This window comes from Talpa europaea, assembly GCF_964194135.1.
Source record: "Talpa europaea genome assembly, chromosome: 9".
Lineage (NCBI taxonomy): Eukaryota > Metazoa > Chordata > Mammalia > Eulipotyphla > Talpidae > Talpa > Talpa europaea.
In genome coordinates this window covers 21,502,456-21,515,815 of record NC_140076.1, presented here as the reverse complement: position 1 = coordinate 21,515,815, position 13,360 = coordinate 21,502,456, and the positions used below count along the sequence as shown (strand labels likewise).

The window sequence follows — 13,360 nt, the reverse complement described above, 5'->3', positions numbered from 1 at the left end:
GGGATCATGAAATACCCTTGTTAGCTAGAACTCAAGAATAGTGGTAGCTAAAGGTGAAAAGATAGGCCAGGGGTAGCTTATAGAGGAGGACTGAATGCCCATGGAGACGTGATCTACATGATGCAGATCATGGCCCCATGATCTACTGTGGAAGCTTCTTCTGAAGCAGAAAGGTGAGCAGTGTAGAAGATGTGGAAGTCCTCTATTGTGTCTAATGAGATCTGGCATGGAGTTTGCGAAACCTACTGCAAAAATCTGTGGAATCAGGGCCTCCCTGGTGGTGCAAGGGGTTAAGCATCGCACTATGAAGTCCGCAGCCTCTGCAGCACAAGTTCGATCCCTGGCTGGCCAGGGAGCAACCCACATGGCGCAGCAGACCTCTCCTGACTCACCCGCTGCTCCCCTCAGCAGTGTATTTTAGTCATTCCTCCTGTTGTGTTCCCCACTCTGTCTCTGGTGAGTCCTCTCACCCCCGCATCTCTGGCCTGTACCCCAGTTCTTGTATGCATAAATAAATAAATCTTAAAAAAAAAAAAATCTGTGGTATCAGCCTGTAACAGCAGTTCTCAACCAGAGGAAATTGGGCCCTGTAGTGGGCATTTGACAATGTTTAGAGGCACTTTGTCACAACTAAAGGTGTTACTGGCATCTAGTGTATAGATTTTGAGGATAACATTTAACGTAATGTACATTACTGCCCCAGAACAAGAATTATCAGGCCCAGAATGCCAAGGTTGACATGCCCTTCCCTGGATTGAAGGTAGAGGCACTTGTACCCCCTCATGAGATGCTAGTGTTGGGGACCAACAGAGCACATGGGAGTTAGGCAACCTGTACCCTTGGATCTGGGACCAGCCAGATTGCTCCCTGCAGAGCTGGGGTCCAGAGAATGCATGCGTCCAGCTCTGCAGGGGGAGGGAGAGTGCCAGTGTCCGGTGGTCACTGCGGGAGTAATAGAGTGGGCTCCTCTCCATTATTAGTCCCTCCCTAACTGACTAGGATCCCTGACAGACCCCAGGCCCTGGCAACTGAGAATGTTCAGAGTGAGTGTCACTTTCTGAATTTGGGCCTGGGTGGTAGTGCTCCACATGGCCCCCCAAATATTAGACATACCAGAGAAGTAGTAAATGAGGCTTTTCTTTCAACATCAAGGGCTAAAACCCCATCAGAGTGCTCTACCCTCAAGGGTGAGGGGCAGGGAACTCCCCTATGACGCAGGGCAGACCCCACCCCTACTATGGATCCATTCCAGGAGCTAGGCTGGAGCTAGAGGGCAGGTCACTGAATGGGAATCAGAAGTATGTTCCCTTCCTGACCCTACTGGGGGGCATACATAACTGCCTGGTTTTGGTGGGACAGGGTCCGGATGAACCTGGTGGATGAGTGAAGGAAATCGGTGGGAGATTTAACACAGAGATATGAATCAGGACATAGGCCCTGAAGGCTGCCTCCTCCACACCCACTAAGTAGGAAGTGGGAGGGACCTCGTGACAGGCCAGAGACTCCACCTCATCCATTATGGGTTCCAAGGGGTCTCTAACTCAGACAGGCTCTCCTGTGGACTGTAGCCTCCAGGGCCTACTCCCTATGGCCAGGTTGGGGTGGGGGAGGGTTGGGAGAGGCTGGGGCATGTCCTCAAGGGCAGTGGTGACACCAGCTGCAGTATGTTCTCCTTCCCTGCAACTCCTGGCGAATAGAGAGGGATGCAGGGAAAGGAACTCAGATACACCACGTCATGTCATAGGTTCAACTCTTTTGTTTCCTGGGAATGGGTTCTGGTCTAGACCCTTGGCTATGAAGCACTGCCCATATGCAGCTTTCTTTTCTAGGGAGGAGACAAGGGTTGGGGGGGGGGTGTCTACTGTCCCTAAAGGTCCTAGCCCCAAGGGGTGGTGAGAGGGGTTGGAATTGGAAATGATGGAGCTGCTGTCTAAGGAGCTTTTTAAGTTCTCAGCCAGGAGGACACCCTATAGATCAGCCTGAAATGGACCCCACCCCCACCTCTAATTCAGGACTGATGATGCTCAGCTTGGAGGAGGAGTCCTACAGAAAAAGACACCAAGGGCCTCCCTGGTGGATGGCCTAGGGGTTAAGTCTCAGGGCTATCACTGCCACCACTAAGGCCCACTGAGACGGCACACCACAGCAGCCTGAGTTTGATCCCTGGCCAGGGAGCTGACCCACACAAGGCGCAGCAGGCCTTTCCTGTCTTGCCCGCTGCTCCCCTCAGCAGTGTATGTCAGTGAATCCACTTGTTTTGCTCCCTAGTTTGTCTCTGTGACTCCTTTCACCCCCCTGCACCTCTGGCCTAGACCCCAGTTCTTGTATGCACAAATACAATCTTTTTTTTTTTTTTTTTAAAGAAAAAGACACCAAGAGGAGAATCATGGGTGGAGAGAGGAAGAATCTCAGCGGGTTTAAGACTGACAGGAGAGACTCCTCCTCCAGGCTCCAGAGCAGCCTGAATGACAGCAGGCTGGGTGGGGTCGGCGCTGGCTGTGACTGTGACTCAGGTTTCTGTGGGCAGCCAAGGGCAGCCGGCAGGGAGGAGCCCAGACCGACAGACAGGCCAGCCAACTGCAGCTTTCACCTCAGCTGTCCTCTCTCCTGGGAATGCAGAAGGCTCTTCTCTGGCTGTGCTGGCCTGCAGGGGCTAGCCCACTCCTGCTTCCTGCCCCCCTCCCAAACTACCCTCAAGTTCCTTCCCAGAATACTTCACCAAGGCAATGACACAGGAAGGAGAGTCAAAGGTCACTACCTCTAAGGAGGCCCCAGAATGTCTGTGCCACCAGGAGAAGGGTATAATAATGATTAGTCCTTCACCCTGAGGGAGAGATTGGGGCGGGGGAGAATCTTGGGCACTGGTTCAGCCTGAGCTGCATAGGCCCCCCCCAGCCTTCTCCAGCCTGGCTGGCTCACAGCTGGGTAGGCTTGTTGTCATGGTGAAGGCTGGGGGCTAGAATGCAGCTGCTACATTCAGGCTACAGGCCTAAGCAAGGAGACTCCAAACCTGGCCCCCTCAGAACTGACCAGTCTGAGAGGGATGGCTGAAGCTGAAACCAAAGAACTATGGTTAGGACCATAGGACTTCCCCTTGGTGAGAGTCAAGGGTGTGGCCAGCACATTTCCCTGGTGTTTCTGGGGCCTGTTTTTTGGGTTATGTTTTTAGAGAGCAGCTGGAAGAAGAGGAATACACATTTCCTTTGTCCCCAGGTTCTACCCATACATCTAATCTTCACAACAACTGGGAGAGATGGTGCAATTTGCCCAAAACGGCAAAGTTGGGATTAAAAACCCAGGACTCTTTGCCACCAAATCTGGTGATCTTTCTTTTTTCTGGAAACCGAGCAGTGTAGTTTTAGTGGAGAGGGGGGAAAGCAAGCTGAATTTTATCTAAGACACTGGATATTCCATCATGAGGCCACGGTTGCAGGCACAGAATGCAGGTACTGGTTGCCTTTGGGGTTTGGGGACAGATGGCAGTTTGAAGAGAGTACCACTAGCCAAATACTTGGCACACAGTAGTCATTAAATATTTTAAAGATGAAGCCAAATCTGCATATGGGCCATTGCTAATTTCCCGGAACATCCTGGGAGCTTCGGCTCTGAACTGCACCAATAGGGGAAGAAGCTAGTTCGAAAGAGGGACTTTCCATTACCAACCCAGCGAGAGAGGAATTTGCAGAGCATCTCAGTGGGGATGGGCGTGGGGAGGTGGAGGGGGGAGGGAAGTGCGTGGGTGACACAGGATTTACCGCAAGCTACGGCCGCCACCTAGCGGCACGAATGTAGCCTAAGGCCGAGCCAGACTTTACGAATCTGTGGCGCGCGGAGCATTCCGGGAGTCGTAGTCCAGTTGCCTTAAGGGGCGGAGCTGCCCACGGGGCTGTTGGGTTTTGTAGTCCGACGTTTATTGGGCGGGAATTACTCTCGTCGGTGGAACCACGAGTCCCGTGGTGCCCCGCGGCAGGCCGCGCAGGCGCGGTGAGTCGGTGTCCGTCAATCCCAAAGGCTAAGGGGCTGCGGCTGGGACGAGCGGTATCAGAAAGGGTCGCGGAGTGGGCCTGAGGCGAGGTGGGCTGGGGCGGCCGGCACCATGTCGAGACAGGCGAACCGTGGCACTGAAAGCAAAAAAATGGTAACTGGGAGCAGGTGATCTCGGCGGGCGGGCCGGAATGGAGACACACTGGGGAAGGGGCCGGGTGCGGGGCCGGAGGCGCGCCTGGGGAAGGGCGGGCCCGAGCGTTGCGGTGGGTGGGCGTGGGGGGTTGGGTCCGCTGGAGGGAACGAGGAGGCTGCTCTGTGGGTCGAGACGGGAGAATCACTCCGGAGGGCGGGCCGGGGCCTGCCTTAGGTTGGGGGGCCTCTGCAGTAGCTCAGAGACCCCTATCCCGAGCCTGGCTGTGGGGTGCCTGATCAACAATAACGACGACAGTAATAACAGTAACAACCACTGTGGCTCTCTTACTACATGTTAGGCACTGGGCCAAGCACTTAAGGCACATTATCTAATTTAATCCTCCAAGTAATTCAGGGGGATGATGCTGTCGCCATTTTACAGTTAAGGGATTATGTAACTTGCCCAAATTTATGGCTAGGAAGAGTTAGGATTTGAACCCATGTGTCCCCCACTCCGAAGGCCCTGTTGTCTCACACTGTATCGTGGGCGTTGTAAGAGATGCTCAAATACTGGTCTTGCCAGAAGGGAACTTTATATTCAGTGGAGTAAGGGGTGGGCTGGAGTTGGCAATAACTGGGGTCCCACTGGTGAGGCAAGGTCTTTCTTCTTGTCTGGAAATAGTGAGACACCCTGTAGTCATATATCGGTAGCTGCACATGGTGTCTGGGTCTGGGAAGTAAGTCGATGACGTTTTTCTCCAAACTAAGGGGCGTAAAAAGGAACACGTTTTCCTTTTATTAGGCATATTCTTACCTCCTCCAAATTTGCTCCTGCTATCTTTGTTTGCTGATTTAAAAACTGAGTATCCAGTGTTGCATGCGGGGCCTATTAGGGCTCTTTGTTGACATTTGGCTGTAGAGGGAATGATTAAATTTCCCTCTTACACCAAAATAGCAATTGAAAATGGGCTGCAGGAGTCCCTGTGACTCCATAGTAGTACTTAACTTTTTTTTCTCTCGGGCCCTTTTCAGAAGCTGATGATAGGTATGAATCACCTCCCCAGAAATATTAAATGGACACAGATCCTTTATTATAATTGGTGGTTGGGGGGGAACCTGTGGTCTCCCTGAAAATATGCCATGGATCACAGGTTAAGAATTCCTGTTTTGCAGCTTACAGGAAGAAAAAAATATTTTGCTATGAAAGAGTGTCATGGGGGGGACACATGGACATAAGTTGGAATTCTGCCTTATTCAATGGATCTTCAGTTACCTTATGTATAAGACGGATTAAATGAGGTAACTAAAATGCATGGGACATGGTAAATGTTTGTTTCCTCTTCCTAAGATATGAGAATATACGAAAGGTCTTCCTGCTTTGTTTTCATATCTTGCTCTTGTTTTGTACATTTTTTACCTGAAATCAATATTGAAATCTTCAATACCACTTTAGCATGAACCCGTGGGCTCCACCCCAGTATTCACTCAGCTTTGATCAAGTGAGGGAGCTAGGATGGGTGCACACTCCTGCTAAGGCTTTTGTAATGCTGTGTTCTCTGCTTGGAATTGCCTGCCCCCATAGAGTCACCTAGTTACTCCTTATTTCATTCACACTTGACTCAGATGTCACCTCCTCAGAGAGGCCTTCTCTGACCACCTGCTAATTAGTTTCTCTTACTGTTTTTTCTCTTTTTAGCACTTTTTTTAATAGCACTATTTCATTTTGAATGTTTTATTACAAATTACATATTTACTTATTTTCAGTCTCTCTCATGAAAGTGTCAACTCCACAAAAATAGGGATTTGTTTTGATCACTGTTCCATTCGTAGCATCTGAAATAATGCCTAGCACTTGGCAATTTTTATTTATTGAATGAGTGACACAAATACTTGGTGGTTCCGCTCATTCAAATACTGGTGGCTAATTGGGGCTTGTCACATGATCTTTGTGGCCACCTGGTTTTGACCTGCTTCTGTCCTCTCTGGTGACTCTATGCCTCTTGCAGCCCTCTTCCCAATCAGCCCAACCTTCTGCGAATTGCAGTGTTCCTACATAAAATCTTCCAAGACTTAAATGGTTAATATGCTCAAGTTACCTGATCTCTGCTTTTAGTCTGTGCAGACAGCCCATTCCTGTAGCATATTTCCAACTATATGAAAGCTGTGTGCTTGGTGCTGTGGGAAATGCAGAGATGAAGTCCTTGAGAAGTACCTTACTCTATGAGAGGGACAAAAAAATGCCAACACACAGGGGAGTAGTATTGTCTGGGATTGAGTCTTGGCTTCATTGCCTACTTACTGTGTGACCTCGGGCAAGTTTCTTCATTGTCCTAAGCATCGGTTTCTCCATCCTTAAAAAATTAATTTAAAAAGGTAATAAAGATTTTTATCAGAAGAGTGAAGTAATGCATATAAAACTAGCAGTGTGACAATGCACTTAAGAACAGAGTTGACACAAGTAAATGTCAGCAGCACCCTTGTTAGTAAAAGAATTAGCGTTTGTGTGTCTGTATAGTGCTGGTTCTTGAATCCCACGGATAATTAGACTTGTCCTTTAGTTGTGTTGCTAGTTATCTAATCCCAGTGGCTCAGTTCTCCAGAGTCCAAGTGAGTTATTACTTAGTAGCAGTACACAGTCTCCATGACAGGAGGCTAGGGAATAAGAGAGGGCTGGACTTAATCCTGTTGCTGACATCCCTTCCTGAACTTCTGGAGGACAGTCACCCTGGATAACTCGGCATTGACAAATAGTGTGACTCTTGAAGCATTGACTCCAGGATCAGCCCACTGAAAGAGATTTGATTTTTGTTTGTGGCACTAATTGAAAGCCTTCTGAAAACCATCAGTGCAGTAGCTCACCTGAGTGTAGGGCTTGGTTTGACTTACTCTGCTTACGTTGTGCCTAAAGTACTTAGAAATCACATTGGCTCTGCGGTATGAAACTGTGGTCTCTTGGTCTGCAGAACAGCACAGGGGTTAAAGTCTCAGCACTGTTAAGCAATCGCCAGCCACAGCAGCATGGGTTCAATCCCTAGCCAGGCTGCTGACCCATGTGGTGCAGCAGATATCTCCTGTCTCACCCACTGCTCCCCTCAGCAGTGTATTTCAGTCAGTCTGCCTGTTCTGCTCCCCAATCCATCTTCCGTGAATCCTCTTGCCCCCTCCCCCCACCTATAGCCTACACCCCAGTTCTTGTATGCATAAATAAATAAAAATAAATCTTAAAAAAAAGAATAAATGTAACGTTTTCTGAGTGGAATCTTCTGGTAATCCTGAAGGCCAGATAATATGTCATCTTTGTTATATTGTGTAGATGGGAACCTGGTGTTTGGGGAGATTAAGCAATGGTTTAGGAACACGTGACTTTAAGAAAGAAGACTTTTTAATCTGTTGCCTGTAAAATGGGGACAATTAATGTTTGTTTTGCTAACTTCTTATGGTTGTTAAAAGGATCAATGAGAAATTATCTGTGAAGACATTTTGAAAGTTTTATAAGTGTTGATGACAATTATAAATAATTTAAATATGGTTAAAGCAGTCATGTTTCTGTTGTGTGGCAACTGGACTAGCTGAATTAGCTGACCTTTAAGGGTGTCATGGTAAAGAAGCAAAAGAACAGGAAACCCAGGTATTCAGACTTCTCTGACTTCCTCTTCTTTTTTTTCTTAAAGATTTATTTATTTATGCATACAAGAACTGGGGTACAGGCCAGAAATGTGAGGGTGAAAGGATTCACCAGAAACAGAGTGGGGGAACAGAACAGGCACATTAACTGAAATACACTGCTGAGGGGAGCAGCAGGCAAATCAGGAGAGGTCTGCTGCGCCATGTGGGTTGCTCCCTGTTCGACTGGGGATCGAACTCATGCTATAGTGGTTGCAGATAGCTTCATAGGTTGCGTCTTAAACCCTTGTGCCACCAGGGAGGCCCTGACTTCCTCTTCTGTTCTCTCCTTTGTCCACTCCTCTCTCATCATGCTGGTTTCTAGCTGTTTCTCAAACATGACAGATAATACACTTCCATCTAGTGTTTGCTGCCTAGATTTTTTTCATGCAGATATCTTAATGGCTTACCCTGAACTTCCCTCAGGTTGTTACACAAATAGCATTTTAATGAGGCCATCTCTGACTACCCTATTTAAAATTGACTGCCCACTCCATACACATGAACATTATACTCCCTAAGTCTTTTATGGTGCTTAGTTTTCTTCATAGTATTTTCCACCATCTGGCAAACCATATATTTTATTTATTCCATTTATTTTCTGTCTCCCTCTAATAAGATAGTCCCTGGTACATAGTAAATGTTGAATGAATGATTTTTTTTTTTACCATACCGTTCCTATTTTTAAAGTAAGAAAACTTTAGCAGGAACCTATAGGTTCCACCCCAGCTCCCAGGATAGTTATATATTTGGACTGCTCCTTGTTACAAATAAACTGGATTCAAAATTGAAGATGGAATCAGACTTGCAAATTAAGAGTGGTGTGGAGAGACTGGGTTAGGGATCCCATTCCCAGATCCCAGACATACGGATTCTGTGGCCATGGACAGATCTTTCTAGGACCTTTAGTTTTCTTCTTGGTAACTTGGGGGCTACTGCATGTATAAGGTGTTTGGTAACATAATACGCTGTTAACTTGGCATCATGGTGGGCTGAGGCTCTTGGACTCTACTTCTAAAGGCTCATTAATAATGGAAGGAAAACTCCTGACTTAATGCAGTGGTGCCAACACTATGGACTGGTAACTGCTGGATTGTCTCCATTCATTCATGCCCAAGCCATTCTATTGCCAACCCTTAACTTTACTGAAAAATCATTCTCCTCCTTAATAGCTTCCTTTAATTGCTATATTTGGTAAATGGTCTCTTGGAGACACCTGATCTGATTGTTTTAGTTGAGTTCAAAGCGCTTTCTGATTCCAAAACTGATTCTCTTTGACTCCCTAGAGCAGCTGAGTTATTTTTTTTTTTAAGGGGGCTTATTAATATTGCAGCTGTGGGTAACACTGGGTAGAATGGCTATTAACTAAGAAACTCTTGGTTTTTGTTCCCCAAATTACTTTTGTTAATAATCAGCTTTATCCTTAGGCAAGTCACATAACCATTTCCAGTCTGTTTCCTCATCTCTAAAATGGGATTAATTCTGCCTTTTCTGCCTTAGGGTGGGCTAAAAAATGAGCTAAAAAATGGAATGTGGTAGGCCTTCCCGGTGGCGCAGTGGGTGAAGCTGTCCGCAGCCTCTGCAGTGCCAGTTCGATTCCCGGCCAGCGAGGGAGAGTCCCACATGGCGCGGCAAACCTCTCCTGTCATGCCTGCTGCTCCCCATAACAGTGTATTTTGGTCGCCTGCCTGTTCCGCTTCCCACTCTGTATTTGGTGAATCTTCTCACCCTCCCGCTTCTCTGGCCTGTACCCCAGCTCTTGTATAAAAATAAATAAATCTGGGCCTCTCCAGTGGTGCAGCGGTTGAGCGCTGGGTTGTGAAGCTGCCCGCAGCCTCTGCAGCACCGGTTCGATCCCCGGCTGCTCCCCGGCCACTGGAGGAGGGTCCCACATGGCGCGCAGACCTCCCCTGCCGCCTGCTGCTCCCCTCAGCAGTGTACTTCGGTCCTTCTGCCTGCGCTGCTCCCTGCTCTGGTTCTGGTGAATTCTTTCACCCTCCCATGCTTCCGACTGTACCCAGTGCTTGTATAAATAAATAAATAAATCTCTAAAATAAATAAATAAATAAATAAATCTTTTAAAAAAGTAGAATGTGGTATGTAAACAAAGGGCATTACCATGGTGATTAGGAGGGAACATTGGGTCCTGAGAGCCTGGGTCCTTGGCATTACTTGGCTCTTCTTCCGTGGAAGACTTGAAGACAGAAGGGTGCTCTGCCCCAGTTGACAATGGGAGGGGCCCATTAAGAAGGGAGTGGTTTGGTGGCAGTCTTGATTTTTCCACCATATTTCTGTGCAGGTCCGTTATCCAAATGTGCTGTTCATATTTCTCAATTTGCTTAACTCTCATGCCTTCCCCTTACCTGCTGCTTTCATCTGCAGTCTTGGTATTTGCCATTCTTTACACCTTCCTCAGCTGTTTCTTGGTAAATAGGTGACAGGATTGTTTATCTGAGAGTTTCTGTGACTTTAGGTGCGTTTGAAGTAGAAACCAGTCCAGGTCAATATTGTGTTCCCAGAACATAAAAGGTTGTATTTTTGTCAGTTATTCTCTTTCCAGGGAACACGTTAGCTGTGTGTGAAGAGGAACATTATTTTTTCCAATGCTGGTGACTTCTTCCCTCTGAACCGGTGAAGGTCCTGTGCTGCCCAGGGTAGTGCGCTTTAACTGCACGGCAGGACACTCCATACATGCTAAGGCATGTATGGTCACGCCTCACAGAGGCTGATTTGTAAGCATCTTCTTTGTCCTTCCTAGTGTCTGGGGAACAGTTATCACTCTCATGCCAGATTCTGTGACCTGAGCTTAGGCGTGGCAGCTGTGGTGGGGTCCTAAGGGGCTGGCAGAAGCCCACCTGCTGTTGCTGTGTTGGAAGAGTGACTGCTTGGTACACAGGGTGCCTTTTACAGGATCTGGTTTTCCGAGTGGATTTGGCTGCAGCGGAGCCATGTTGACCCTGGGCAGCCACATCCTGTGGCCACTCCACAGGGAATAATGATCTTTCCCACAAGACTCAGGTGACTTTCCTTTGAATCCCGACAGTTGCATCAAGTCCCATCCAGACTCTCACCAGACTTTCTCTTTTGTGGGTTTTGATCCTGACTGCCTTTTGAATCTCTTGTAGAGCTCTGAGCTCTTCACACTGACCTATGGTGCTCTGGTCACTCAGCTGTGCAAAGACTATGAAAATGATGAAGATGTGAATAAACAGCTGGACAAAATGTGAGTGAGAGTCTCGGTGGGAGAAATAAGAGGAGGGCTTCCTAGCACAGTGAATCTACATGGTCCTGTAGAGCCAGAACAGGGTCCCCTTTCTCATAACCAATATTTGGGTAAAATTTGCACTGAGCTCATTTATTGGAATGTTTTGGGATTATCTCCATTTTCCCTTTACTACCAATAGCCTTATGTTCAGCCTTATGTTCAGACATGGGACATTCAGATGCTATTATATAGTCTGTTTTCTTGTCCTTTCCAGGGGCTATAACATTGGAGTCCGACTGATAGAAGATTTCTTGGCACGGTCAAATGTTGGGAGGTGCCACGACTTTCGGGAAACTGCAGATGTCATCGCCAAGGTCATTATCCTGGGCCCCTGGCCGCGCTGAAGGATTATCGTTGGGAGGCGCTGCTTACCACTCTCCATCTCCCTTAGAGAGGCTCCTAGTATTCCAGATGGCTAAGTAGGCAGCTCTTTGGGCCAAAGAAGCCTTCCTGGTAGTTTGGGAATAGCACAGAGTATGAAAGAAGGAAGAGTGGTTAAGAGCATCCCTTTGGATTAAAGCCTCACTGAAAGCAAAGCCAGATCCCCTTCATGGTGAAGATGTAGCAGAGTAACATGGGCTAAGAATATAGGCTTTGGACTCAGACAAGCCTGCTTTCAAATTCTGGCTCCAATACTTACTAGTTCTTAGGTAAGTTACTTTTATCCTTTTAAATTACCAGTTACCTCATCTTTAAGATGAAAAAAAGAAAAAAAAAGAGCTACCTCACAGGGTTGTAAGGAATAAATGAAATAATGAATATGAGTATTTAGGTAAAATTAATGCAGTTAACATAGTGTGTGTGTAGTAACTGCTGTTCCTAACGTTAGTATTACATCCTGTAGTACTAATGATGAAACACCATGGCTTTGTGGAATCAATTGCCTGCAGGTTGATTCTGTCTGTTATAGAGCCTGCTGGACATGCCCAGGTCCTAGAGAGGGTTGGTAGAAGATGTCTTGAGAGTAATTCTGCCCCTGTGTGCTGTGTTCACTTTCAAGAAGGGTTCAGGTAGCACAGAGAGAGGACAGGGACGTGGCTAGAGCCTTTCTTCACTCAAATGCTGGATTAGGGCAGCCACCCATCAAAAGATTAGTGCTCCCTTCCATCGAGAAGGTGGTCAGCAAGTGGAGCTTAACTGTATTAATGTGATGCTTGAAGGGGAAGATGCTTCTCCTTTTTTGCCTCGAATACCTAACACTTCAGTGTTCTGTAGAGGCCACAGTTTTGTTCCTGAGCCACTGAGTTTCCCTGGCCAGTCCCATCACCTTCCCTGTCGTCCAGCCCCAACTGCTCCTCTCCATAGTGCTGGTGTGTGTCCCCTGACAGGTGGCGTTCAAGATGTACTTGGGCATCACTCCGAGTATCACCAATTGGAGCCCCGCTGGTGATGAATTCTCCCTCATTTTGGAAAATAACCCCTTGGTGGACTTTGTGGAACTTCCTGATAACCACTCATCCCTTATTTATTCCAATCTCTTGTGTGGGGTGTTGCGGGGAGCCTTGGAGATGGTGAGTACAGCTCTTTACTCTTTGGGACACCTGAAATCTAGTTGGGGCTTGATAAATGTCTGAGTGAATGAATGAGAGAGAAAAGGAGAGCCTTTGGCTTGCCCCAGTGCTTTGCTCCCTGGCTGGTTGGATGTCTCTGCATGGTGACATGCTCCCCACGAGGCTGGGAGGTGATGCTGCCAACCCCCAAAAGCCCAGGATCACCATTCCCAGATTGGCTTATTGGTGACGGTCTCATTCATGGGGTTTTTTGCTGTTTCTCCTTGTGGGTGTGGGCCACTGTCTTTGGCAAGGGAACAGTAGAACTGGGCAATCTTGTCCTTGTGGGAAACCAGCCCCCCTTTTTGGGCTACTGTGGGTAGCCCCTCTGCAGTAGTTCCCTAGAAGTTGTGGGTAGGCAGCTGCCCCTTTATTTTCCCACTGTCCCCCAGGTCCAGATGGCTGTGGAGGCCAAGTTTGTCCAGGACACCCTGAAAGGAGATGGTGTGACAGAAATCCGGATGAGATTCATCAGGAGGATTGAGGACAATCTCCCTGCTGGAGAGGAATGACCAGCCCCAGGTCTGCGGGCAGCCAGCAGGGGCACTTGTTGGAATCAGAAGGCCTCATTGCTCCCTCTGTCCTCTAGAACTCAGTGACTCTTTATAACACGGGTGTTATATATTCTTCTAACCTTGTTTCCATTCTCCATGCTAATAAAGAGCAGATTGATAGAGTCTATTTGCTCCACAAGTGTGCATATTCAGGAGGGAAATTCTTTGCTCCCTTTTTCTTCAAGGATGTAGTCATCCTTGGTTGGACT

At 47.6% G+C, this 13,360-nt stretch overlaps 1 protein-coding gene across 2 annotated transcripts; it reads left to right on the top strand.

Moving 5' to 3' along the window:
* Positions 1-4,096: 4,096 nt before the first annotated feature.
* TRAPPC3 (trafficking protein particle complex subunit 3) lies at positions 4,097-13,109 on the top strand (the record flags this gene model as incomplete). Of its 2 annotated transcripts, XM_084242896.1 has the most annotated exons (5): positions 4,097-4,138; positions 10,908-11,005; positions 11,262-11,361; positions 12,376-12,558; positions 12,990-13,109. In XM_084242896.1, the coding sequence occupies 5 exons, from the start codon at positions 4,097-4,099 to the stop codon at positions 13,107-13,109; spliced, it is 543 nt and encodes a 180-aa protein (XP_084099022.1). The 2 variants fall into 2 exon arrangements, with proteins under 2 accessions (XP_084099022.1, XP_084099023.1); XM_084242897.1 differs by lacking the exons at positions 10,908-11,005; positions 11,262-11,361.
* Positions 13,110-13,360: the final 251 nt, after the last annotated feature.